General features: G+C 43.4%; 1 protein-coding gene across 1 annotated transcript in view; it reads left to right on the forward strand.

The window, feature by feature from the left end:
* The window catches only part of PTPRJ (protein tyrosine phosphatase receptor type J), a 190,467-nt gene that overhangs the window by 160,682 nt on the left and 5,786 nt on the right, over nucleotides 1–23,999 (forward strand). Inside the window, exons 12-24 of the mRNA XM_034932625.3 lie at nucleotides 1,913–2,044; nucleotides 3,663–3,873; nucleotides 3,988–4,112; nucleotides 5,863–5,950; nucleotides 8,441–8,482; nucleotides 8,976–8,984; nucleotides 9,082–9,169; nucleotides 12,792–12,882; nucleotides 14,797–14,870; nucleotides 14,981–15,115; nucleotides 18,899–19,018; nucleotides 22,415–22,575; nucleotides 23,334–23,469. Of these exons, the coding sequence (XP_034788516.3) occupies nucleotides 1,913–2,044; nucleotides 3,663–3,873; nucleotides 3,988–4,112; nucleotides 5,863–5,950; nucleotides 8,441–8,482; nucleotides 8,976–8,984; nucleotides 9,082–9,169; nucleotides 12,792–12,882; nucleotides 14,797–14,870; nucleotides 14,981–15,115; nucleotides 18,899–19,018; nucleotides 22,415–22,575; nucleotides 23,334–23,469 (1,412 nt within the window). The remainder of the gene's footprint in view (nucleotides 1–1,912; nucleotides 2,045–3,662; nucleotides 3,874–3,987; nucleotides 4,113–5,862; nucleotides 5,951–8,440; nucleotides 8,483–8,975; nucleotides 8,985–9,081; nucleotides 9,170–12,791; nucleotides 12,883–14,796; nucleotides 14,871–14,980; nucleotides 15,116–18,898; nucleotides 19,019–22,414; nucleotides 22,576–23,333; nucleotides 23,470–23,999) is intronic.

The raw sequence follows: 23,999 nt of genomic DNA on the forward strand, positions 1-23,999 counted from the left end.
TCAGATTTCTGTCTCCTTGAATCTTGAATATATATAATAATGAGAACAGGCTGGGCGTGGTGGCTTATGCCTGTAATCCCAGCACTTTGGGAGGCTGAGGTGGGAGGATTGCTTGAGCCAGGAGTTTGAAACCAGCCTGGGCAACATAGCGAGATCCCATCTCATTTATTTTTTAAAAATATATTAAAAAAATGGGAATAACCCAAACTGTATGTGTGAGATGAATTTAGGTAGAGAGAGAGTGTGTGGAGTGAATCATCTTTAATTCAGTGTGTTCTTTCTTTTGTGTTAGTTCAGAGAGTGGCTCCATACCCTGGCTTGGAAAGGGGGGGTGTGCACAATCATGGAGGCCATCCATGGAGGGTCCTGTGGGGGCTTTTCTGGTTTCTGGGAAGAGGATCTGTTTGGTTTCTCTAGGTGGTATTTTAGACCAACTCTGGGAAAAATGTGGGGACTGTTTATGAAGAACACAGAGAAGTGCTGTGCCCAGGTCTCAGCAGAAAGTGTGTTCTCTCCCACCTCATCTGTGATTCTTCTCCTTGGACATTTGCTCCGTCTTTGCTCTCAGCTGACCAGCTGATCCTGGGGCCAAGCCAAGTCCATGTGGTGTCATTGTGCAGCTCCCAAGGCCACACCTTAGAGTTCCACCACAGTCTCTTTCTCACTCTCCTTCTTCCACCCCAGATCTCAGGATAATGAACCCGGCTCATCTTGAGTCATATGGGACTGGGGGAGAGGACAAGGGCAGGTTAGCTTCCTCATGCAAGGATACTAGCTTCTTACTCTAATGATGGTTTCTTTTACTGTGCAAAACCTTTTCAGTTTGATTTAATCTTGCTTGTCAATTTTTGCTTTTGTTGCTGTGCTTTTTGTGTGGTATCCAAGCAACCACTGTAAATACTATGTCAAGAAGCTCTTCCCCAATGTGTTTTTTTTTTTTTTTAAACAAATTTTACAGTGTACAGCTTTAGGTCTAATGTTTAAGGCTTGAATCTATTCAGAGTTTATTTTTGTGTCTGGTGTAAGATAGAGGTCCAGTTTTATTATTTTGCTCACGGATACACAGTTTTCCCAGCACCATTTGTTGAAGAGGCTGTCTTTTCCCCATTGTGTCTTCTTGACATCCTTGTTGAAGATAAGTTGACTGTATATGTGAGAGTTTAATTCTGGGCTCAGTATTCTGTTCTATGGGTTGATGTCTGTCTTTATGCCTTTAATATACTGTTTTAATTACTGTAGCTTTGAATAAATATATCTTGAAATCAGGAAGTGTGAGGCCTCCAGCTTTATTCTTTCTCAACGCTACTTTGGGTATTCCTGGTCTTTGATTGTTCCATGTGAACTTTAGGATTTTTTTTTTTATATTCTGTAAAAATTGCCATTGGGATTTTGATGGAGCATTGAATTTATAGATCGCTTTGAGTAGTGTCAAGTCTTCCAACAATGTGAAGTCTTCCAATCCATGAGCATGGGATGTCTTTGCATGTATTTGTGTATTTGTGTCTTCTTTATTTTATCGATGTTTTGTGGTTTTCACTCTACAAGTCTTTCATCTCCTTGATTGTATTCTAATTATATTTCAATCAATCTGTTAAAAAATAAAATAAAAGCATGTACTGTTCAAAACAACAATAGCAAAACCAAACAAGGCTGCTGGGTGCCTGCCCTGGGGATTTGGCTGGATGCCCTGAAGGGGTCATTGTGAGCTAGGTGGGTTTCCCAGGATCTGCTGTCTCTGCTCCTCACCAGTTTCATTCCCTGCCTTTTGCTTCTGGATTTGCTGCTTTGCACGAGCCCAGCATGTAGCTTCCAGAGTAAGATCTTGAGGAGGTTGCTGAAGCATGTTCTCTACCTAATGTGTTGCTTTGGTTTTCAATATTGGGTGATCATGTTTTGTTTTGTTTTGTTTTAGATCCCCCTCCTCCAGATGGATCCCCTAATATTACATCTGTCAGTCACAATTCAGTAAAGGTCAAGTTCAGTGGATTTGAAGCCAGCCACGGACCCATCAAAGCCTATGCTGTCATTCTCACCACCGGGGAAGGTAAGGAGAGGCCTCCGTGGGTTAAACAGCCCATGAGTGATGCAGTGACCAGAGCTTTCTCTGTGCCCACTGAGGCATGTGAGTAATGCAGACACACGCCTGCCTTCTCACTGCAGCCCATGCTGTGTACTCAGACAGAGAAGGAGGGTGAGGTATTTGCCTGATGGTTGACAAACTTTCTGGAAAGGGCCAGATTGCCAGTATTTTAAGCTTTGCAGGTGGTATAGAGTCTGTTGCAAGCATTCGACTCTGCCATTGTAGTGTGCAAGCAGTCACAGAAGATACAGAAGGAATGAGTGGGACCATTCCCACTAGATGTTATTTACCATGGCAGGTGGATTTGGTTTGTGGCCCATAACTTGCTGATCTGTGATCTAGGTTTTTCTTCTCTTTTACCTCACTGGGCCTTTTAGGTGGTAGAATATTAGTTTTAACCAACTCTGTCTCTCTCTCTCACTCTACACACGTACACACATGCCATCCTCAGAGGATGACTTTCCTTTGAAAGAAAATAGAAAAAGATTTGCATTTGCTAGTGGGAATTTGCAGAGTATCTCCTTAGCTGAGAGAAGAGGTGGATTAAAAGCTGCTTTTCCTTAAAGGGCTCTGTTACATTCTTTTGTGGTAGGAAAGGGATCATTCGAGAGTCTCTTCGGTAGCTGTGTTTGAGTGCTTGCATAAGGCCTAGATTTAAAAGCCCAAGTTTTGTTGTGGGGGTTCCCTCCTCCCCCTCCCCTCCTCCCCCTTCCCTCTCCTCCTTCTCCCCTTCTCCTCCCCCTCCCTTCTCCTCCTCCTCCCCTTCTCCCCTTCTCCTTCCCTTCCCCTTCCCTCTTTCTTTCTTTTAGAGACAAGATCTCACCATGTTGCCCAGGCTGGTCTTGAACTCCTGGACTCAAGTAATCCTCCCACCTTGGCCTTCCAAAGTGCTGGGACTAGACTACAGGCATGAGCCTCTGTGCCTGGTCTGGGAGATTCTTTATGCATGAATAATGCAGTGTTTCCTCTGCCCACTCTCTCCTACTGTGGTGCTGTCCTCATGTCCTTGAGGAGGATAGAGACCAAACACACTGTCGGGGTTGGGGATCTGGGAGGATAGAAATTTGCTGGTGCCATAACCTGTGGCAAAATTTCAAAAAGTGAGGTTGAAACCTCTATCTTTTAATTTTGGGTCTGTTTCCAGCTCTTAGTCATTTTGCTGTGATGCTTGTCAGCAAGTCCCATTGAGGAAGGCCATGTTGCATAGCAGCCAGACTGACCAGTGCTGGCCTGTGATTAGATGAAACCTTGGGCTCTGAGCCTGATGCCCTGGATTGGGAACCCAACTCTACCTCATAGGCAGTGTGACCTTGTGCCTGGTCCTGTTAGCCTTTCGTACCTTCGTTTTCTTGTCTGTAAAATGGAGACAATAAGCTTATGTGATGGGATTCATGGGGATGAAGTGAGTTACTGTAGGTGAAACCCTTAGAATTCAATGTAAGTCAAACCTGGCACAGAGAGATACTTGAGAGATGGTTGCTGGTATCACTATCACCCAGCATCACCACCATGTAGATATGCAGGAGAAGAAATCTCTCTGCCATCACTTTCTTATGATTCTCCTTCTGTGTACCTTTCTTAGCTGGTCACCCTTCTGCAGATGTCCTGAAATACACGTATGAGGATTTCAAAAAGGGAGCCTCAGATACTTATGTGACATACCTCATAAGAACAGAAGAAAAGGGACATTCTCAGAGCTTGTCTGAAGTTTTGAAATATGAAATTGACGTTGGGAATGAGTCAACCACACTTGGTTATTACAATGGGAAGCTGGAACCTCTGGGCTCCTACCGGTAATGTCTTCTGGTTCTTACTCTTTGGGGGCTGAGCCTCATGAGCATAAAGCTCTACATGCCTGCGGTCAGACACGTCTCAGGGACCTCTTTTTGCTCTTTGTTATCCCACAGGGCTTGTGTGGCTGGCTTCACCAACATTACCTTCCACCCTCAAAACAAGGGGCTCATCGATGGGGCTGAGAGCTATGTGTCCTTCAGTCGCTACTCAGATGCTGTTTCCTTGCCCCAGGATCCAGGTAGGGAGAAGACAACAGTCCTGGCACTGGTTCAGTGGCATTTTGCTCCACGTGTCCATAGAAGGCCAGCTGTGTACATGCCTCCCTCAGACCTTCAGGAGGGTTGGTGTGCCCAGCTCTCCCCTCCCAGAGGTTGAGATGTCACTGGGTCACTGGGCTTACTGGGCTTCCTCCTCCGAGGTCCCACAGCCTGGACCCCACACTCTCCCTTCTCTAAGTGCCAGTTGTTCTTCCAATCTGCAAAGCTTATTGACTCCCCTTATCTATGTGTGGTCACTTGTGGGCCCATATGCCAGGTGCACAGTTTGACACATTGCATTGAATCCTTAAATAGTAGAATCAGAGGAAGCCACATAAATTGTGGCTTCTGTTTATTTTTCTTCATAATTTTAATTATGTTTATTGATTTGTTTATTTTATTTTATGTTTTTTTTTTTTTTTTTTTTTTTTAGACAGAGTCTTGCTCTGTCACCCAGGCTGGAGTGCAGTGGCACGATATCTGCTCACTGCAACCTCTGCCTTCTGGGTTCAAGCAATTCTTCTGCCTCAGCCTCCTGAGTAGCTGGGATTACAGGTGCCTGCTACCATGCCCAGCTAATTTTTGTATTTTTAGTGGCGACAGGGTTTTGCTCTGTTGGCCAGGCTGGTCTCGAACTCCTGACCTCAGGTGATCTGCCCACCTCGGCTTCCCAAAGTGCTGGGATTATAGGCGTGAGCCACCATATCCAGCCTATTTATTTTATTTTTGAGACAGAGTGTTGCTCTGTTGCCCAGGAGTACAGTGGCATGATCATAGCTCACTGTAACTTTGAATTCCTGGGCTCAAGGGATTCTCCTGCCTCAGCCTCCCAGGTGGGACCACAGGTGCTTACCACCATGCCTGGCTAATTTTTTGTAGAGATGGGGTCTTGCTATGTTGCCCAGGCTGGTCCTGAACTCCTGGCCTCAAGCCTCCTTCCACCTTCTTCCAAAGCTCTGGGGTTACAGGTGTGAGCCACTGTGCTCTGCCTGCTTTTTGGAAGTGAGACTTTTAAGGCCTAGAGAGGGGAAGTAACTTGCCCAGGGTTACACGATGGCTTTAGAGGCAGGCCTGAAATTCTGGTCTTGGACCCTTGTTAAGTGCTTCTACCCTTTATCACATAGACCTAAGTGATACAGGAGCTTCAGGGATCCAAGAGGGGTGCATCCCCTACCTTCAAGCCAGAGGCTAATGGACTGGCTGGTTTGTTAGTTTGTCTGCTTTTCTTTCCTAGTTGGTGGTTGTTGGGCGCAGGAAAGAATGCCTGCCCCAGAAGCAAAGTTTAGGGAGTCCCCACATCCTTCCCTGGTAAACAAATGGGTTTCCTGTCACCTGAGCATGGATGCTGCTGTAGGTACCTCTGCTCATATGTGGGTGCTAGTCTCAAAATGTCAGAGGTGGCAGGAAAAATATCTGAAAATCCAGCCCAGTTCCCTAAATTTGCAGTTGAGGAGACTGAGACCTGGAGAGGAACAGTAACTTTCTCAAGACCATCCAGGTAGTAGTGGATTGGGAACAGGAACCTGGCTTCTGCATGCATAGACTAGTTTTAGGTCCAAAGCTATTTAACTCCCTTGTGTGTGTGTGCACCTGTGTGTGTGTGTGCATGCATGTGTGTGTATGGTATACACACTTTAACTCTCTGGTGTTAGGGTCCCAGGCCAGTTTTTAGCACATTGTGTGGTCTGCATGAACACCTCTTGAAGTGTCTCCCATTTGGACTTTTCTCAGGTGTCATCTGTGGAGCGGTTTTTGGCTGTATCTTTGGTGCCCTGGTTATTGTGACTGTGGGAGGCTTCATCTTCTGGAGAAAGAAGAGGTGATATTGCTTATGCTAATAATAATACTCTGGTATTTAAGGAAGCTTTCTATTAAGGAACATTTCAAACATTGACAGATTCAGAAGGAATGATATGATGAGCGCCATGTTCCCTTCACCCATAGTGTTCTGCATTTGGCCAGTCCTATTTCCTCTGTGCCCCCAGCTGGGCGATGTTAATGTGCTCCCAGCTGTCACATCAGGCCACTGATAGACGCCACAGTGTGGGATGCTACTTTCAAATGATATGTTCTTGTTTACAAGTCAGTTTCATAGTATTATGATGTTAAGAGATTTCATTTCAGAGGTAGCTAAGTTTGAACACCAGCTCTGTCTTTGACCAGCTGTTTAGGAAGCTTAGCCTTAATGTCCTCATCTATGATAGGAGGATAATCATTGTGCCTAACTTGTGAAGCTGAGGAGGATTGAATAAATAAGGCACTTCTCAGTGTCTTGTGCCTTGTATGCTATTACTATTATTTTATCTGTACAACTACCCTGTGAGGTCATTAAATGGTAAAAGTAGCAGCCCTGTTTTGAGTGCTCACCGTGTGCCTGCATCTGTGATTTCTGTGAATTATCTCATGCATGAGGCTCTGCGAGGCAGGTCCAGTAAGTCCCTTCCAAGGATGCAGAAGCTGAGTCAGGAAGTGTGGAAATAGAACTTGAACCTGGTCCTTGCACTTCATGGCACGCCCTCTTGTCTGTGTAGTGTGTGAAGCCTGTGTGTGTTAGTTGGGATTTCTTTGCTGTAAGGTGCTGCCAACCAGGGAATCTCCATCCTGCCCTAGGGGTCCTCATGCGGCCCAGGCCGGTTCCTTGTGCTGCCACCCTGCCCTGTTGGAGTGACAGGCAGAGCTCATGCTCCAGCTTTTAGGTTAGGTTCTGTTTTTTTTTTTTTTTTGAGATGGAGTCTGGCTCTGTCCCCTAGGCTGGGGTACAGTGGCATGATCTCAGCTCACTGCAACCTCTGCCTCCTGGTTCAAGTGATTCTGCTGCCTCAGCCTCTTGAGTAGCTGGGATTACAGGCACCACCACCACACCCAGCTAATTTTTGTATTTTTAGTAGAGACGGAGTTTCACCATGTTGGCCAGGCTGGTCTCGAACTCCTGACCTCAAGGGATCTGCCCGCCTCAGCCTCCTGAAGTGTTGGGATCACAGGCGTGAGCCCCTGTGCCTGGCCAGATTAGGTTCTGATTTTGGGGGAGGAAATGGATCAGTCAGTGGCTGGATAAAACAGTTTTATTGTTTCTTGTTAAAAATAAGAGTAATACATGCTTATGGCAAAAAATATAGAAAAGAAGAGCAAAAATAAATAGGAAATCTGCAATCGCAGAACCCACACAAAACTACTCTTAACATTTTGATGTGACCAAACTCACACACAAATGTGTGCACACACATGGAATCATGTTACATGTTAGAATCTAGCCTGCTTTATTCAGCTTAGACATTGTTGGCAGCTTCATTTCATCACAATTTTTTTTTTTTTTTTTGAGACAGAGTTTCGTTCTTGTTGTCCAGGCTGGAGGGCAATGGCGTGGTCTTGGCTCACAGCAACCTCTGCCTCCTGGGTTCAAGCGATTCTCCTGCCTCAGCCTCCCGAGTAGCTGGGATTACAGGTGCCCGCCACCATGCCTGGCTATTTTTTTTGTATTTTTAGTAGAGATGGAGTTTTGCCATGTTGGCTGGTCTTAAACTCCTGACCTCAGGTGATCCACCCACCTCGGCCTCTTAAAGTGCTGGAATTACAGGCATCAGCCACCGTGCCTGGCTCATTTCATCATCATTTTAAGTGGCTACAGAGTATTCAACTGTATGGCAGTACCATGATCTAGTTAACCAGTTTCCTAGGTGTTTCCAAGTTTTTTTTTCTTGGCCACAGTTACTTATCCTTGTGCCTAAATCTTTGGGCACATTCACGATTATTTCCTTAGGCTAAATTCCAAGCTAGGCAAGTGCTGGGTCAGTGGGTATGCATGCTTTCAGTTTTGATACATACTGCCAAATTACCTTCCAGAAAGTTTTTCTTAAATACCAATGCAGAGTTGAGTCAACAGTGCAGGAGTGTGCAGATGCCTCACCAACTTGCCAGTTCCGGATCTGATATGTTTTTTGGTTTATTGCATTCATTTATCAGAAAAGCTTTCTCAAAAACAAAGTATGAAATAACAAGTCTTGCTTTACATTAAAGTAATGCCACTGCTATATATTTGCAAGGAAGTTCTTAAAAGTGACTTGGATATGATTTTTTTCATTCTTTTAGATAGTACAAAAGAAAATAACTTCACAAATTTGTAATTAGCATTTGCAGCTTGGGTCATTAAGTTTAGTATTAGGGTGCAGGATTTGGTGTCAGCTGTGAACTAATGCCTGAGGAAAAGGTGTAACACCTTTATTTCATAGATGACATCAACTCCAGATACACAAGGGAAAAGCACAGGAAGGAATCCTTTTTTGTCTAATGGGTCTCTTTTCTCTTAAAACAGGAAAGATGCAAAGAATAATGAAGTGTCCTTTTCTCAAATTAAGTAAGTCTCTCAAATTATGAGCTTTATTTTAAATCCTCCAATCTGTTCAGTGACTATCTGTAAATAATTTTTGATGGAACTTGCTGTCATTTTTCCTGATTGGCACATTTTGACCATGACCATCTGGAAGTTTTTGCTAGCTCTGTTTTCTGCAAGGAATCTATGTTTTATTAGTCTCCTGAAGCTGGCTTCCTTGTCATGTTCTACTCTTCTACCAATAAATACGGATTTCTTGATTAAAAAATAGGTTATCAAGATCCAGGGGAGAGAAGAACTTACTTAAAGTCACAAAACCAATTAGTTACAAAGTAGGGTCTAGAAATCAGATTTCCTGAATCATATTTTAGTGTTTTGTGAATAATAGTACTCTGAACCCCTCTTGCCAAATTATACCCTGGGTTTTGTTGTTTTGGGAAGATTGTTTACTGTCATCTCTAGAGTATGAATGAGTCTTTCTAATTGCATATTTTTTCTTTCCCTTTCTATCATGAAGACCTAAAAAGTGAGTAATCTCTTTATTTTTTTTAATAACTTGTACTTTTCTATTGAATATGGACTTCACTGAATGTAAAAAATCCTGATAAGTTTTGTTTTCTTAGATCTAAGTTAATCAGAGTGGAGAATTTTGAGGCCTACTTCAAGAAGCAGCAAGCTGACTCCAACTGTGGGTTCGCAGAGGAATACGAAGTACGTTGCTGTAAATGCTGTGTTTTTAATTGTGTCAGGTTCGAACCCAAGCTGGGATCCGAGGGGAGTTGGTGGACGGGTGGCAGGTAGCTGAAAGAACACTCGAGGGACTGTAGGCAGTTGGGACATGGCTTTATTCTCTCTCCTACAGAGTCAGCAGTGCAGTTATATTACTCACAGACAATAGTGGCTCAAAGCCAGGTATGAACTCACACAAACAGGTTACATTAAATGGCTATATAACGCACGGGGTTGTTGCGCTCCAAACCCTTTGCGTCATACTGTCCTGGATGTCTACCTCGGACTACTCCTGACTGAAGCACAGCCACTTTCCTTAGAAATTGGCTTGTTTTTCCTGAAAGTTAGAAAACTGTTAACAGAAACTAGGAATTCAAGTCAGGGAACTGTTAGCCACAATACTTAGGAAGCTATATGAGCTGGAAAGAAACCAAATGGGCATGTAGTGGTCTGGGGCTTGATGGCAGTGTGGCCTAGGATGGCTTGTGAGGCTCACTTCTGAAGCGCTGCACAAGGACTTTCTTGGCCAGTGTCTGCCTTTCAGTTCCCCATGCTGTGCTCCAACCAGCCCAGGAACCAGCCCTGCTCAGAGTGACCATGCACACTCGTCCTCCTGTGCTGCCCTGTCCAGCATCTCTGCCTTTGCTCTCTTGAAATCCTGCTCAGCACTCAGCACAGTGCACATGCTGCTTCCTCCATGGGCATTCTGGGATCCCATTAGGAGGACTTGAGTTCTGTGTGCTCAGACTGCCTTGTTTCCCCTGTTGCTTGTTACCAATATTCAGCATTTCTTTAATTCTGCCTTTTTGTAATGTTAGTTTTTTCTGTGTACAGTACACCTCTCCTCCAGGTTGCAACTGCTTGAAGGCAAGGGTTATCCTTTTTCCTATATTCTAACCTTTGTATTAGTTCTCTAGGCTGCCATAAAAAAGCACCACAAACTGGGAGGCTGAAAACAACAGAAATTTACTGTCTAGAGGCCACAAGTCCCAAATTAAGGTGTGGGCAGGGTCACACTCCCTTCTAAACCTCTGGGCAGTGCCCTTCCTTGCCTCCGCAGCTTCTGGGAGCCCCAGGCGTCCCTTGGTTTTGTGGCAGCAACACTCTGATGTCTGCCTCTGTGTTCACATGGCCATCTCCCCTCATGTGTCTATGTCTCTTTGTCTCTTTTCCTCCTATAAGGACACTAGTCATATGGGATTCAGGGCCCACTCTAATCTAGTATGATCTCATTTTAATTTGTTTACATTTGTAAAGAGCCTTTTTTTTTTTTTTATACTTTAAGTTCTAGGATACATGAGCACAACATACAGGTTTGTTACATATGTGTACATGTGCCATGTTGGTGTGCTGCACCCATTAACTCATCATTTACATTAGGTATATCTCCTAATGCTATCCCTCCCCCAACCCCACGACAGGCCCCGGTGTGTGATGTTCCCCTCCCTGTGTCCAAGTGTTCTCATTGTTCAGTTCCCACCTATGAGTAAGAACATGCGGTGTTTGGTTTTCTGTCCTTGCGATCGTTTGCTGAGAATGATGGTTTCCAGCTTCATCCATGTCCCTACAAAGGACCTGAACTCATCCTTTTATGGCTGCATAGTATTCCATGGTGAATGTGTGCCACATTTTTCTTAGTCCAGTCTATCATTGATGGGCATTTCGGTTGGTTCCAAGTCTTTGCTATTGTGAATAGTGCTGCAATAAACATACGTGTGCATGTGTCTTTATAGCAGCATGATTTATAATCCTTTGGGTATATACCCAGTAATGGGATGGCTGGGTCAAATGGTATTTCTAGTTTCAGATCCTTGAGGAATCACCATATTGTCTTCCACAATGGTTGAACTAGTTTACAGTCCCAACAACAGTGTAAAAGTGTTCCTATTTCTCCACATCCTCTCCAGCACCTGTTGTTTCCTGACTTTTTAATGATTGCCATTCTAACTGGTGTGAGATGCTATCTCATTGTGGTTTTGATTTGCATTTCTCTGATGGCCAGTGATGATGAGCATTTTTTCATGTGTCTTTTGGCTGCATAAATGTCTTCTTTTGAGAAATGTCTGTTCATATCCTTCGCCCACTTTTTGATGGGGTTGTTTGATTTTTTCTTGTAAATTTGTTTAAGTTCTTTGTAGTTTCTGGATATTAGCCCTTTGTCAGGTGGGTAGATTGCAAAAATTTTCTCCCATTCTGTAGGTTGCCTGTTCACTCTGATGGTAGTTTCTTTTGCTGTGCAGAAGCTCTTTAGTTTAATTAGATCCCATTTGTCAATTTTGGCTTTTGTTGCCATTGCTTTTGGTGTTTTAGACGTAAAGTCCTTGCCCATGCCTATGTCCTGAATAGTATTGCCTAGGTTTTCTTCTAGGGTTTTTATGGTTTTAGGTCTGACATTTAAGTCTTTAATCCATCTTGAATTAATTTTTGTCAGTTTCAGCTTTCTACATATGGCTAGCCAGTTTTCCCAACACCATTTATTAAATTGGGAATCCTTTCCCCATTGCTTGTTTTTGTCAGGTTTGTCAAAGATCAGATGGTTGTAGATGTGTGGTATTATTTCTGAGGGCTCTGTTCTGTTCCATTGGTCTATATCTCTGTTTTGGTACCAGTGCCATGCTCTTTTGGTTACTGTAGCCTTGTAGTATAGTTTGACGTCAGGTAGCGTGATGCCTCCAGCTTTGTTCTTTTGGCTTAGGATTGTCTTGGCAGTGCAGGCTTGTAAAGAGCCTATTTCTAAATAAGATCCCACTCATAGGTATTGGGGGTGAGAAATCCAACATATCTTTTTGGGGCACAGTTTAACCCATATCACCTCTACATTTCCACTTTGTTCTTTTGCTACCAAAACACCACGGGTTTGGTCTAGGTCCTGCTCCTCACCTTTACAGAAAGCCAATCACTGAGATGACAAATATTGCCGGGGAAGAAAGCTTTAATCGGGTGCTGCAGCCAAGGAGATGGGAGCTGAATCTCAAATCCATCTCCCTGACTGACTAAAACCAGGTGTTTATACAGCAGGAAAGAAATGTAACAATGTGTAAGAAAACAGGAACTAGGGGCTGGGCATGGTGGCTCACGCCTGTAATCCCAGCACTTTGGGAGGCCGAGGTGGGTGGATCGCGAGGTCAGGAGATCGAGACCATCCTGGCTAACATGGTGAAACCCCGTCTCTACTAAAAATACAAAAAATTAGCCAGGCATGGTGGTGGGCGCCTGTAGTCCCAGCTACTTGGGAGGCTGAGGCAGGAGACCGCACCACTGCACTCCAGCCTGGGCGACAGAGCGAGACTCTGTCTCAAAAAAAAAAAAAAAAAAAAAAAAAAAAAAGAAAACAGGAAGTAGGGAGGGGCAAGGAGGCATCTGGTGCAGTGATCTGACTAGTTTCAGTTCTTTGTTACTCCCTGAAGGTCCTTTCCTGAGAAAGGAACTCAGATAAAACAAATACAAGTTTCAGGCTTTAACAGCAGAAGGGTAAATTTCTATGTTTATTCAAAAACAACTTGTCTGTGGGACTGTTGGGCTGGTTTCACTGTCATATGCTATGCTAAATATGAATAATATTTGAAGACTAAATAAATGAACACCTCATTTGTTTTGTTTTCAGGATCTGAAGCTTGTTGGAATTAGTCAACCGAAATATGCAGCAGAACTGGCTGAGAATAGAGGAAAGAATCGCTATAATAATGTTCTGCCCTGTAAGTTATTTTATCTACAGCATCTTCTCTGTTTTCCATCAGTGGCCATCACATCTCTAAGTGTAGAGGGGAGGGAATCAGTGATCCTAAGTAACCACTTCCACAACCATTCATTAGTCACCTACTTCCACAACCATGCATTATTCACCTACTATGTGCTAAGCACTATATTTAGGTGCATTCTCTTTAATCCTCACAACAGCCTTATGAAGTAGGTAGTAGAATATTTGTTTTGCAGATGAGGAAAATGCACAGAGTGGTTAGGTGATCTTTCCAAGGTTACACAGGTAGTGATGGGAAAACTCAGCTTTGTACTAGGTCTTTCTGTCTCAGTAAGGGAAAAGACCAGAGTCTGTGTTCTTAACCCCTCTGTCTCACAACTATTTATTTCAATTCTATAATTCTGGAATGAAAGCGAGCAGAGGGAGACGGGGAGTCACACTCTCTGTGTCCAGACACATGGGCTGAGTGAATTCCACAGCTAAGTATGACTTATATTTAGCTCATTTCCTGTTTTTGAGAGTTAACAATGTCTGCATCTTAGTCAACAGGATAACAGCAAATTGAGTTTAAAATAAGAATTATTTATTACATCAAACCATTAGATGAAATGTAAATAATTCTCCATTGAAAGTTCCTTGTAATCTCTCTTTTGGGTGGGGATTAGGGCACAGAGAGGAGCATAAGTAGATTGTAGCCATGTTCTGATGGAGCTGAAATTGATAGACTTTGCAGATAATTTTTACATCAGGACGTCATCATCTTTATTCGAAGCCGTGTTTTTCATTCCTGGACTAAAACATTAAGTTCTTTTTAAATTCAGCATTTCCTAGTTCTTGGGTTCTTTCTCTCCATTTATTTCCTTGTACTTGACAAGGAATATTGGCCCATGTTCTGAGGGAAATGCTTTTAAAACTAGGCTGGGGGTATTGCCCTTGTAAGGGTAATTTGGGATTATCGGCCCCTTTTTGTGAATGTCTGTGGAGATTCTCAGATCTGGAGTGGGAGCTGGGAAGTGGGTGTTTGGGTATTGTTCTTATTGGGAAGCCTTTAGGCTGAGACTCAGGTCAGTACTAGACTTAGCATTGTTATGTTATTTTGTCCAGAGGAGGGTGAGGTAGTACAATCAGAGACAGGGAAACTGAGGTGGTGCTGCTTCTGGCTCAGCCTGACACTTGCAGTTCTAAGGTTATTATTTCATCTCTTAAGTTGGGCAAGTTTGTGTGTATGCTTTTGAGATGACAATAATATTTATAAAACATAATTCTGTGTTTTAGACCCTCCTACTCATAGTAGTCTTATACATTCAATTTATACTTGAACTTGGTACTCTGTTTTTATAACAACTTGTTTATATGAGAATAGAGGCAGAGTAGAATGGTTAACCTAGGGACCTACCCCGTCCTAGTGGAAGGGGCACTAGATTTGAATTTTGACTGCCCCTCACCAGATATATGAACTTGGAGAAGTCACTTAATCTCTGTAACCCTCAGTTTCCTCATCTGTGAAACAGGGCAGTGGCTTATAGGGTGGTTTTGAGGAGTAAATAAAATTGTTTAGCATATTCCCTCATGGTAGACACCTGAGGATGCTAATAGTAACAGGTTCATTTTATGTGAGAAGGCATCTGGTGTGGTTAAGATCTTGGGTCCTGGTGTCAGGCTGCAGGTTCAAATCCTGGCCCTGCCACTCATTAGCTCTGCTCTGGTGATCATGTGACTTCTCTGTGCCACGGTCATATAGAGTGACCATGAGGATTAAATGAGGTGGTCTATATGAAATGCCACACTGTGCATCTTCAAAGACACAAGTCCCAGTTTTGCCATTTTGAATTTCATTTTTTTTTCTGTTTTGTGTCCAACTTTACTAAAACATTTGCTTATAATGGGGACCTTTTTTCTTTTAATGTCACAGATGATATTTCCCGTGTCAAACTTTCGGTCCAGACCCATTCAACGGATGACTACATCAATGCCAACTACATGCCTGTAAGTTGGGGGACGGTCTCACAGCACTGGACTGTTTCGATGAAATCTTCAGTGTGCTTTGCTTCTTTCTGTTTCTTTGAGGTTGACTATGTGCTGTTTCCCATTTTTAGGGCTACCACTCCAAGAAAGATTTTATTGCCACACAAGGACCTTTACCGAACACTTTGAAAGATTTTTGGCGTATGGTTTGGGAGAAAAATGTATATGCCATCATTATGTTGACTAAATGTGTTGAACAGGGAAGAGTAAGTATCTTTTTTAGTTTTTAAAATTTAAAATTACATTAATTGCTTTTTATTGTGGCAGAAGGGTATCTTAAAAACCATTTGTTTCTTTAAAAAAAACTCAAACATTAGCACTTTATTCTTATAAACTTGTTTTCTGTCTTTTTTTCCCCTTAAGAGAAATGTTTAAAAACATTCTTTAAACAATTCTATTTTGTCATTATCTTTTTTTTGGACAAATATCAGTGTCTTCTGTTTATTACGTCGCTGCTGGAGTTAGTAAATAGCAAAATCTCCCAGGCCTAGTGCAAGATGCTGTTCACGGTGTGGCTCTGTTCTTCATTGGCCCCATGAACACGGACAAGCCCATCATGTCTCTAAGCAACCGGTATCTTCATCTGTGAGATGAGGGTTTTCATCAGCTCCATGATTTTCAAATTTAGGTTGAGCACTGAACCCCTCCTGCCTCCACCCCAGGTTTTTTTTTTTTTTTTTTTTTTTTTTTTGAGACAGGGTCTCCTCTGTCAGCCAGCCTGGAGTGCAGTGGTGCGATCATGGCTCACTACAGCTTTGAATTCCTGGGCTCCCTCCCACTTCAGCCTCCTGTGTAGCTGGGACTACAGGCGTGCACCACATGCCTGGATAATTTTTTTTATTTTTAGTGGAGGCAAGGTCTCACTGTGTTGCCCAGGCTGGTGTCAAACTCCTGACCTCAAGTGATCCTGCTTCCTTGGCCTCCCAAAGTGTTGGGATTACAGGCGTGAGCCATCACACCTGGCCTGGAACCATTTCTTTAAGCAAAATCTCAGACTTATCCCTGGATAAGCCTCAGCAGCCTCCCCTCTCCTGCAACGTCCTGAAATCCCTCTTCTGCTTCCATCAAAGATAAGATTTTTTTTTTTTTTTTTTTTTTAGATGGAGTCTCACTCTGTCGCCAGGCTGGAGTGCCGTGGTGTGATCTTGGCTTTTGCAACCTCCGACTCCCTGGTTCAAGCGATTCTCCTGCCTCAGCCTCCCAAGTAGCTGGGATTACAGGCAGGCGCCACCATGCCCAGCTACTTTTTGTATTTTTAGTAGAGACAGGGTTTCACTATGTTGGCCAGGATGGTCTCAATCTCCTGACCTTGTGGTCCACCTGCCTTGGCCTCCCAAAGTGCTGGATTGCAGATGTGAGCCACCGCCCCTGGCCAATATTTTTTATAGTAATAAAATTCTGCATTTCCATGAATTGATGTGAAGAGAACTGAAAAACACATGCTAATCTAAAAAAATGCTGTGCCTTAGGAATGGGACTTAATGTTGCTTTATGAGTTGTTTTTAAGTGTAGGTTCATTGCTTGAGGAATAGGATTTGATTCCTTAAGCCAGTGGATCTCAAACTTTAGCATCCATCAGCATCTAATTCGGAATTGCGTTTCTGCCAGTTTCCGGGTGATCCTACTGCTGTGGCGCCAGGGTGCACACTTGGAGTGGTACTGTCCCCAGGATAGTGGGAGCCCATCAGGCATCATTTCTTTTAATGTTCTTTAATTCATGGTAAGCTAGCAGATGTTTATCCAGCCCCTGGTATATGTAAGATCCTGTGCTAGGGGCTGAGGATGGAGGAGGGAAAGATAACAGAGCAGTAAGAGATGACGCCCATCCTCATGTTGCTTGTGATAGAGGGTGGGCTCCTTACCCTCTTGTTGAATCAGGAGAATAGGCTGTAATAGAAATAAAAGCGTTTTTAAAATGAATGCTGATAGGCCGGGTGCAGTGGCTCACAGCTGCAATCCCAGCACTTTGGAAGGCCATGGTGGGCAGACCACCTGAGGTCAGGAGTTTGAGACCAGCCTGGCCAACGTGGCGAAACCCATCTCTACTAAAAACACAAAAATTAGCCAGGCGTGGTGGTGCATGCCTGTAATCCCAGCTACTTGGGAGGCTGAGGCAGGAGAATGGCCTGAACCCAGGAGGCGGAGATTGCAGTGAGCCAAGATTGCACCACTGCACTCCAGCCTAGGCAACAGAGCAAGACTCTGTCTCAAAACAAACAAAACAAAAAAAGAATGCAAATAAGCTTTTTAATACTGTTGAGCCCAGGGCCTTATACATGAAACATTCTTATAAATCTATCTGTTAGACAAACAAAAATGACATAATTACATTAATGGAGAACATGAAGATGAATTTAAATGGTCTTTTGTTCATCTAAAATCAAGATTGAAGTTAGTCTTAGTGACCCTGGGTGAATGGGGAAGGGAGTGTATTTTCTGCACTAGATTCTCCATATATGTTATTTTTTTCCTGTAACAACCCTGTGAGGTATTATGATTTCATAGATGAGGGAACTGAGGCTTGGGGAGTTTAAGAACTTGCCCACAAGGTAGGAACAAAAATATACCTGGTAAGAGGCTGAGCTGGGAATCAACTCCATGTCAGTGTGTATCCAGATCCTGGGTTGTTTCTTTGGAACCTGGGTCTTTAAAGAAATACAGATCCCGCAGCCAGAGTCAGAATCTCTGGAGGTAGAACCCAGGCATCTCTTTTTAAACAAAACAAGGCCAGGCACAGAGGTTCAGGCATGTAATCTCAGCACTTTGGGAGGCCAAGGTGAGAGGATCACTTGAGGCCAGGAGTTCAAGAACAGCCTGGGCAACATAGTGAGACCCCCATCTCTACAAAAATACAAAATAGCTGGGTGTGGTGGCACATCTCTGTAGTCCAAGCTCCTCTGGAAGCTGAGGTGGGAGGATCACTTGAGCCTGAGAGGTTGAGGCTGCAGTGAGCCGTGATCGTGCCATTGTACCCCAGCTTGTATGACAGAGTGAGACTGTCTCAAACAAACACACAAACAAAAAACAGAAAACAAAACCCAAAACAACTCAAACTTCTCAGGTGAGTCAGATAATCAATTAGCTTTGAAAACTACCAGCAGTAGAGCACACCTTAGAATACTGAGTGTGTGTGCGTGTGTGTGTATGTGGGGGGTGTGTGTGTGTGTATGTGGGGGGTATGTGTCTGTGTGTGTGTGTGTGTGTGTGCGTGTGTGTGTGTAGTCATTTGCCAAATGGGTATTCAGATATTCTTGGAGAGCAGGTGTTTCCTGGTTATTTCTGTTCACATCTGCCCACCAACTTTATAGAAATCAAAGACCCCAGAATGATTTAATTTGATTTTCTTTATTGGTGTGTGTATTTGTATTGCAACCGATGTATATCTGAAAGCCTTGGGAAAAAGTCCTCATTTCTTCCAGCTGTCTGGGGTTATGGGAGAAGATGAGGTCAGTGAACAGTTGTGGTGGCTACTCTAGGGGCAAAGGGAGCTGGATGGGGACTGTGTCCTAGGTCAAGGGACAGCTGCTGCTCTGCTCTAAATCAATTTTCATGCTGAAAGCAGGGCCTAGTGTAGGCAGATCTGATTTTTAAAGAGAAAATAAGTCTGGATTTTTATGAGAAATTTTAAGAGTTGGCAAGAATTGTAAATTAAAAAAAGAAAAAACAATTCCAACAGGTGCTGTGGTGTGCCCATAGACCCAGCTACTTGGGAGGCTGAGGCATGAGGATTGCTTGAGTGCAGGAATTGGAGGTGGTAGTGTGCTATGATCTCATTTGTGAATAGCCACCACACTCCAGCCTGGGCAGCATAGTGAGACCCTGTCTCTATAAAATAAAATAAAAAAATTCGAAGGGTCAAACAAAACCCAACTAGAAGGTCTGATTCCATCTCTGATGCCAGTTTTCAATAGCTAGTCTCCCTTGTGAGGTTTTAGTGATGGCAGATGGCATGATCTGAGTCTTCTTATAAAAATGCAATTTTGTTCTAGACCAAATGTGAAGAGTATTGGCCCTCTAAGCAGGCTCAGGACTATGGAGACATAACTGTGGCAATGACATCAGAAATTGTTCTTCCGGAATGGACCATCAGAGATTTCACAGTGAAAAATGTAAGTAAGAAGTCAGGATCAATTGAGCTCATGTAATTACCATATGTTAATTTGGGGGTGATATGTTTTAGGTTGATATTAACTAATATGTTTTCCTATGCAGTGAGAAATGTTTTGCTTCTTTCCTTTCAGAACAGAACAATCCATATGCATGTATACTCCAAGGCAACCCCTTGACTTTTCTGGGAAATTTACTTTCTTGGGAATAACCTAAGTTATTTCTGAATAAAATGAATCTTAAGAGCATGGCTCTACATCAGGAACTCTTTCCTTTCTTTCCACTTCCAGGTGACTTGCTCATAGATTTTACAGAACAAACTGTAGCCTTTTGGATTATTTGGTTAGAAATATGGCATCAGGAGCGGCCACTTGCTGTTAGGAGTAATTGATAACAGTTACATTAATAGGATTCCAGGGCATATGCACATGGCCTCCCTTCCCCTCAAAATTTACAAAAGCAAATCCAATTAAATTGTGCAGGCATTCTAGGAAGTCAAGTTTATGTGCCTTTTTTCTTTTTCAAGGATGCTTTGAAAATAGAGGCAGTGCCATGAAGCAGCATTGGTATCTGTTGATGGGTGTGTGCATTGGCATAACTCTTTGCTGTTTATATCACAGGCCTAAAAATTAGGCATGTGCTGGCTTGAAGTCTGAGACTATCCTAAGGAAATAATCTGAAATGCAACCAAAGGCTTATTCAGAAAGACGAGTCTCAGCATTATTTATAGTAGAGGAAAACTTTGGAAACCATGCAGACATGGTTTTGTAGCTTTTGCAGAATGGATAACTTAACTATGACTCGTTTGCTTATAATATCATTATTCAGCTATTAGAAATGATGGCCCAGGTGCGGTGATTCTAACCTGTGAGGCTAAGGTGGGAGGATCGCTTGAGCTCAGGTTTGAGACCAGCTTGGGCAACATGCTGAAACTCCATCTCTACAAAAACAAAACCAAACCAAACCCAAAAATTAGCCAGGCATGCTGGCATACACCTGTAGTCCCAGCTACTTGGAAGGCTGAGGTAGGAGGATGGCTTGAGCCCAGGAGGTCGAGGCTGCAGTGAACCGAGATTGTGCCACTGCTGCACTCCAGCCTGGGTGACAAAGCAAGACCTGGTCTCAAAAAAAAAAAAAAAAAAAAAAGATAAATAAGGGATGGGTAGACTATATAATTACCATGGGGACATGGTAGGATGTAATGTAAGAGAAACATTCTAGGAGATGAAAATGTATGCATATTATGAATAGTGCATAAAAGGAAAGCCGGGAAGTAGATTCACTGGAGTTGAATCTTGAATCTTTTGGGTGGGTTTTGGGGGTTGATGGGTTAGGGTCTAGTTTATGAGATTATCCTTGAAGATTCCATAAGTCATGGATAAAGTATAGTATATTAAGTAGTAATTCTTTACTAATTGCTGTGTCTCAAAGGGTCTGGCCTCAATATTTCAGTTCCTCCTCTGGAGATGCCATCAAAGCTGTTACCATGATCTGGCCACCTAAATAATGCAGCTCACAGTAGTAGAAAAATGTAATGCTTATTTCTTTCCTTTTCTTTTTTTTCTTTTTTTGAGATGGAGTCTCTCTCTGTCATCCAGGCTGGAGTGCAGTAGCACGATCTCGGCTCACTGCAACCTCTGCCTCTCGGGTCCAAGTGATTCTCCTGCCTCAGCCTCCTGAGTAGCTGGGACTACAGGCACCTGCCACCATGCCCAGCTAATTTTTTTTGTATTTTTAGTAGAGATGGGGTGTCACCATATTGGCCAGGCTGGTCTTGAACACCTGACCTTGTGATCCACCTGCTCGGCCTCCAAAAGTGTTAGGATTACAGGTGGGAGTCACTGTGCCTGGTCTGTCATGCTTATTTCTACAGATTTTGCTCATTTGAACCGACTGGCTTCTCCTTGGTTGCCTCCACTGCTTGGGACTTACTTTGTGGAGGGGAATTTAGGATGGAGTTGTCCACATCATTTTTAAAAATTGCTGTTACTATGATTATTATTTTTTATTAACTAAACTCCAGACTTTATTCAGATTTCATGTTTTTCCACTAAAGCCTTGTTTTGTTCCTGGCTCTGATCCAGGACACCACATGGCATTTAGTACCATGTTATTTTTTAATTATACAAAATGCCTGAATACATTTTCCTTTAGAAAATCGAGAAATTACAAACAGAGCTAAAGATTTCCTTTGACTACCACCCCTAACCTGAGCCCCTTTGCCCCTCCACGAAGATAATACTAAGTATAACCCTCCTCACTTCTCCCTCTTCCTCTCCCCCTCCTTCTCCCCTTGCCCGCTCCCACTCCCTTTCCTCTCCCCTCTCCTTCTCCCTCCTCCCTCTCCCTCCCTTTTTCTTCCTCTTCCCCCACCTCCATCTCTCACAGCTGGTTTCTGTCTTTGGATCAGTACTTCTGGTTAAATGTGTGAATGTTAACTTTATCTGTGATGAGGTCTTCTAGCACCTCTCCCTTCACTCTGTCTTTTTTTCCTGTTTTCCAAATTTTGAATACTGCACATTCTTATCATGAATATACATTTCAAAAAATGAGTGTCAAAGGGCAGCTGTCATAATGGAGATGGAAATGCCTGCAGTGCGGATGTAGGTCACATGGGTACGGATGTAGGTCACATGGGTACGGTCATTCCCTGGTATGGGCATAACGAGTACAGCTGAGTCAGGGACAGGACTCGCCCCAGCTGGAGTGGGCTTCTGGTGCTTCAAGGTATATGCTTTGGTATGAGGTAGGGAACCAGTCTGTGTAATAATGAGCTCTATTGTCTTTCAGATGTTGAAATGGATGGTTTTTTGGGGGAGTCCTTTCTCAGCTCTCTCCAATTCTAAATATTTGCATGGTGCTTGCTAGTGGCCTGTCACTTTATTCAGTTCTCTAGGGGACATAGTGAATTATGAGGCCATTCTTGCCTAGAAGGCACTGATTATCATGGTGTATTTGAGTAAATTATTTTTGGTTTTATTGTCAGTGACATTCCCAGGGGGGCTCGGGGATGGGGCTCATGCAGCTCTAAGGAGGTGCAGGTGTAAGAATGTGAGTTCATTATTGATAGGCAGCTGTGGCAGGAAGGGAAGGATCTGAATGCAGAATTGGAGGATGAGGGACTTCTGTTGCATCTGAAATCAGTGTTGGGGAAATGACTTCACTTCTGTGAATCTCTGCTGCCTCATCTTTAAAGGGGGATAATAAACTCTCCTTCTTGAGCATATTGTGAGGGTTTGATGAGCAAGCACTTTATCAGCTGCTGTGCAAATGTAAAGTTTAATTTTTAGTCATTACAACTCCTGGTTAGTACTCAGGCTCTGCTTGATTTCCCCTGCCTTTTTGATGTTGTTAGGCAGCCTTTCTGTCTGGATCTAAATCATTTTCTGGGCTTTTAGATCCAGACAAGTGAGAGTCACCCTCTGAGACAGTTCCATTTCACCTCCTGGCCAGACCACGGTGTTCCCGACACCACTGACCTGCTCATCAACTTCCGGTACCTCGTTCGTGACTACATGAAGCAGAGTCCTCCCGAATCACCGATTCTGGTGCATTGCAGGTACGCAGATGGCACGTCACGTGTGACAGATTTCAAATGTCATTATATATTTATGAGCACTTTACAAAAGCAAAGCCTAAGAGGGAATGTAATAGGCATTTACGAATTCAGGAAAGGTTTGGATAAGGAACCATGGACTTACTCCCTAAGCCCTGAGCTTCCAAAACAGCGGTTGGCAAACTGTAACCCATGGATCAAATCTGGTCAGCTGCTGTTTTTGTAAATAACATTTTCTAGGAACACAGCATGCCCATTTATTTATATATTGTTTATGGTTGCTTTTCTGCTACAGTGACAGAAAGAGACCATATGGTTTGCAAAGCTTAAGATGTTAACTATCTGGCCCTTTACTGAAAAAGTTTGCCAACCCCTAACAATAAGAAGTTAGCTTTGAAGCTAAAGGAATTAATTTAGGACAGAAGACAGGAGGGGCTCTGTTGCCCAGTGGGGAAAAAATGGCTAAAATGTGCCATCCTGGGTTATGGGCAACTTGAATGGGACTGAGATTGAAGAAGCTTGAGCAAAGGGTTATATGTGTGGCATCTGACTCAAATGTGAGTTTGGGACTTAGGCCCCAGTCCCAAGCTAGTGCTGTCTGACTTGCTGAGGCTTCAATTGAGCAAATGTGTACTGATCCTGTGCATTGCCCTCAAAGTGTGACAGTGAAGGAAAGCAAGATATATGTACAAATGAGGAACTCTAAGAGGGTTGCAGTCGAGGGAACCCACTGTAATAGGCTTATTTCTCTTTTCTGTCAGTGCTGGGGTCGGAAGGACGGGCACTTTCATTGCCATTGATCGTCTCATCTACCAGATAGAGAATGAGAACACCGTGGATGTGTATGGGATTGTGTATGACCTTCGAATGCATAGGCCTTTAATGGTGCAGACAGAGGTGAGGCCAAGATCTGTATTTGACATTCCACCCTTCCCCTCCATTTTTTTTTTTTTTTTGAGACGGAGTCTTGCTCTGTTGCCCAGGCTGGAGTGCAGTGGCATGATCTTGGCTCACTGCAACCTCTGCCTCCTGGGTTCAAGTGATTCTCCTGCCTCTGCCTCCCAAGTAGCTGCGATTACAGGCACGCACACCATGCCCAGCTAATTTTTGTAATTTTAGTAGAGACGGTGTTTCTCCATGTTGGCCAGGCTGGTCTCGAACTCCTGACCTCAAGTGATCTGCCTGCCTCAGCGTCCCGAAGTGCTGGGATTACAGGCATGAGCCACTTTGCCTGGCCCTTCCCCTCCACTTTTAAAAGGTTGCATTGTGTCATGCACTTGTGTTAAAATATGTCACCCTTCCAGATCTTTCCAGCTCTTGGCTGTGAACTAACACTGGATTTCTTTGCAGACTTTAAGCTGACTTGGAATTAAATTACCCAATACAAGTGACATAGTAGTACTGATGTCAGTAATGGAACTACTACT

This window comes from Pan paniscus, chromosome 9 (assembly GCF_029289425.2).
Source record: "Pan paniscus chromosome 9, NHGRI_mPanPan1-v2.0_pri, whole genome shotgun sequence".
In the NCBI taxonomy this organism is placed as follows: domain Eukaryota; kingdom Metazoa; phylum Chordata; class Mammalia; order Primates; family Hominidae; genus Pan; species Pan paniscus.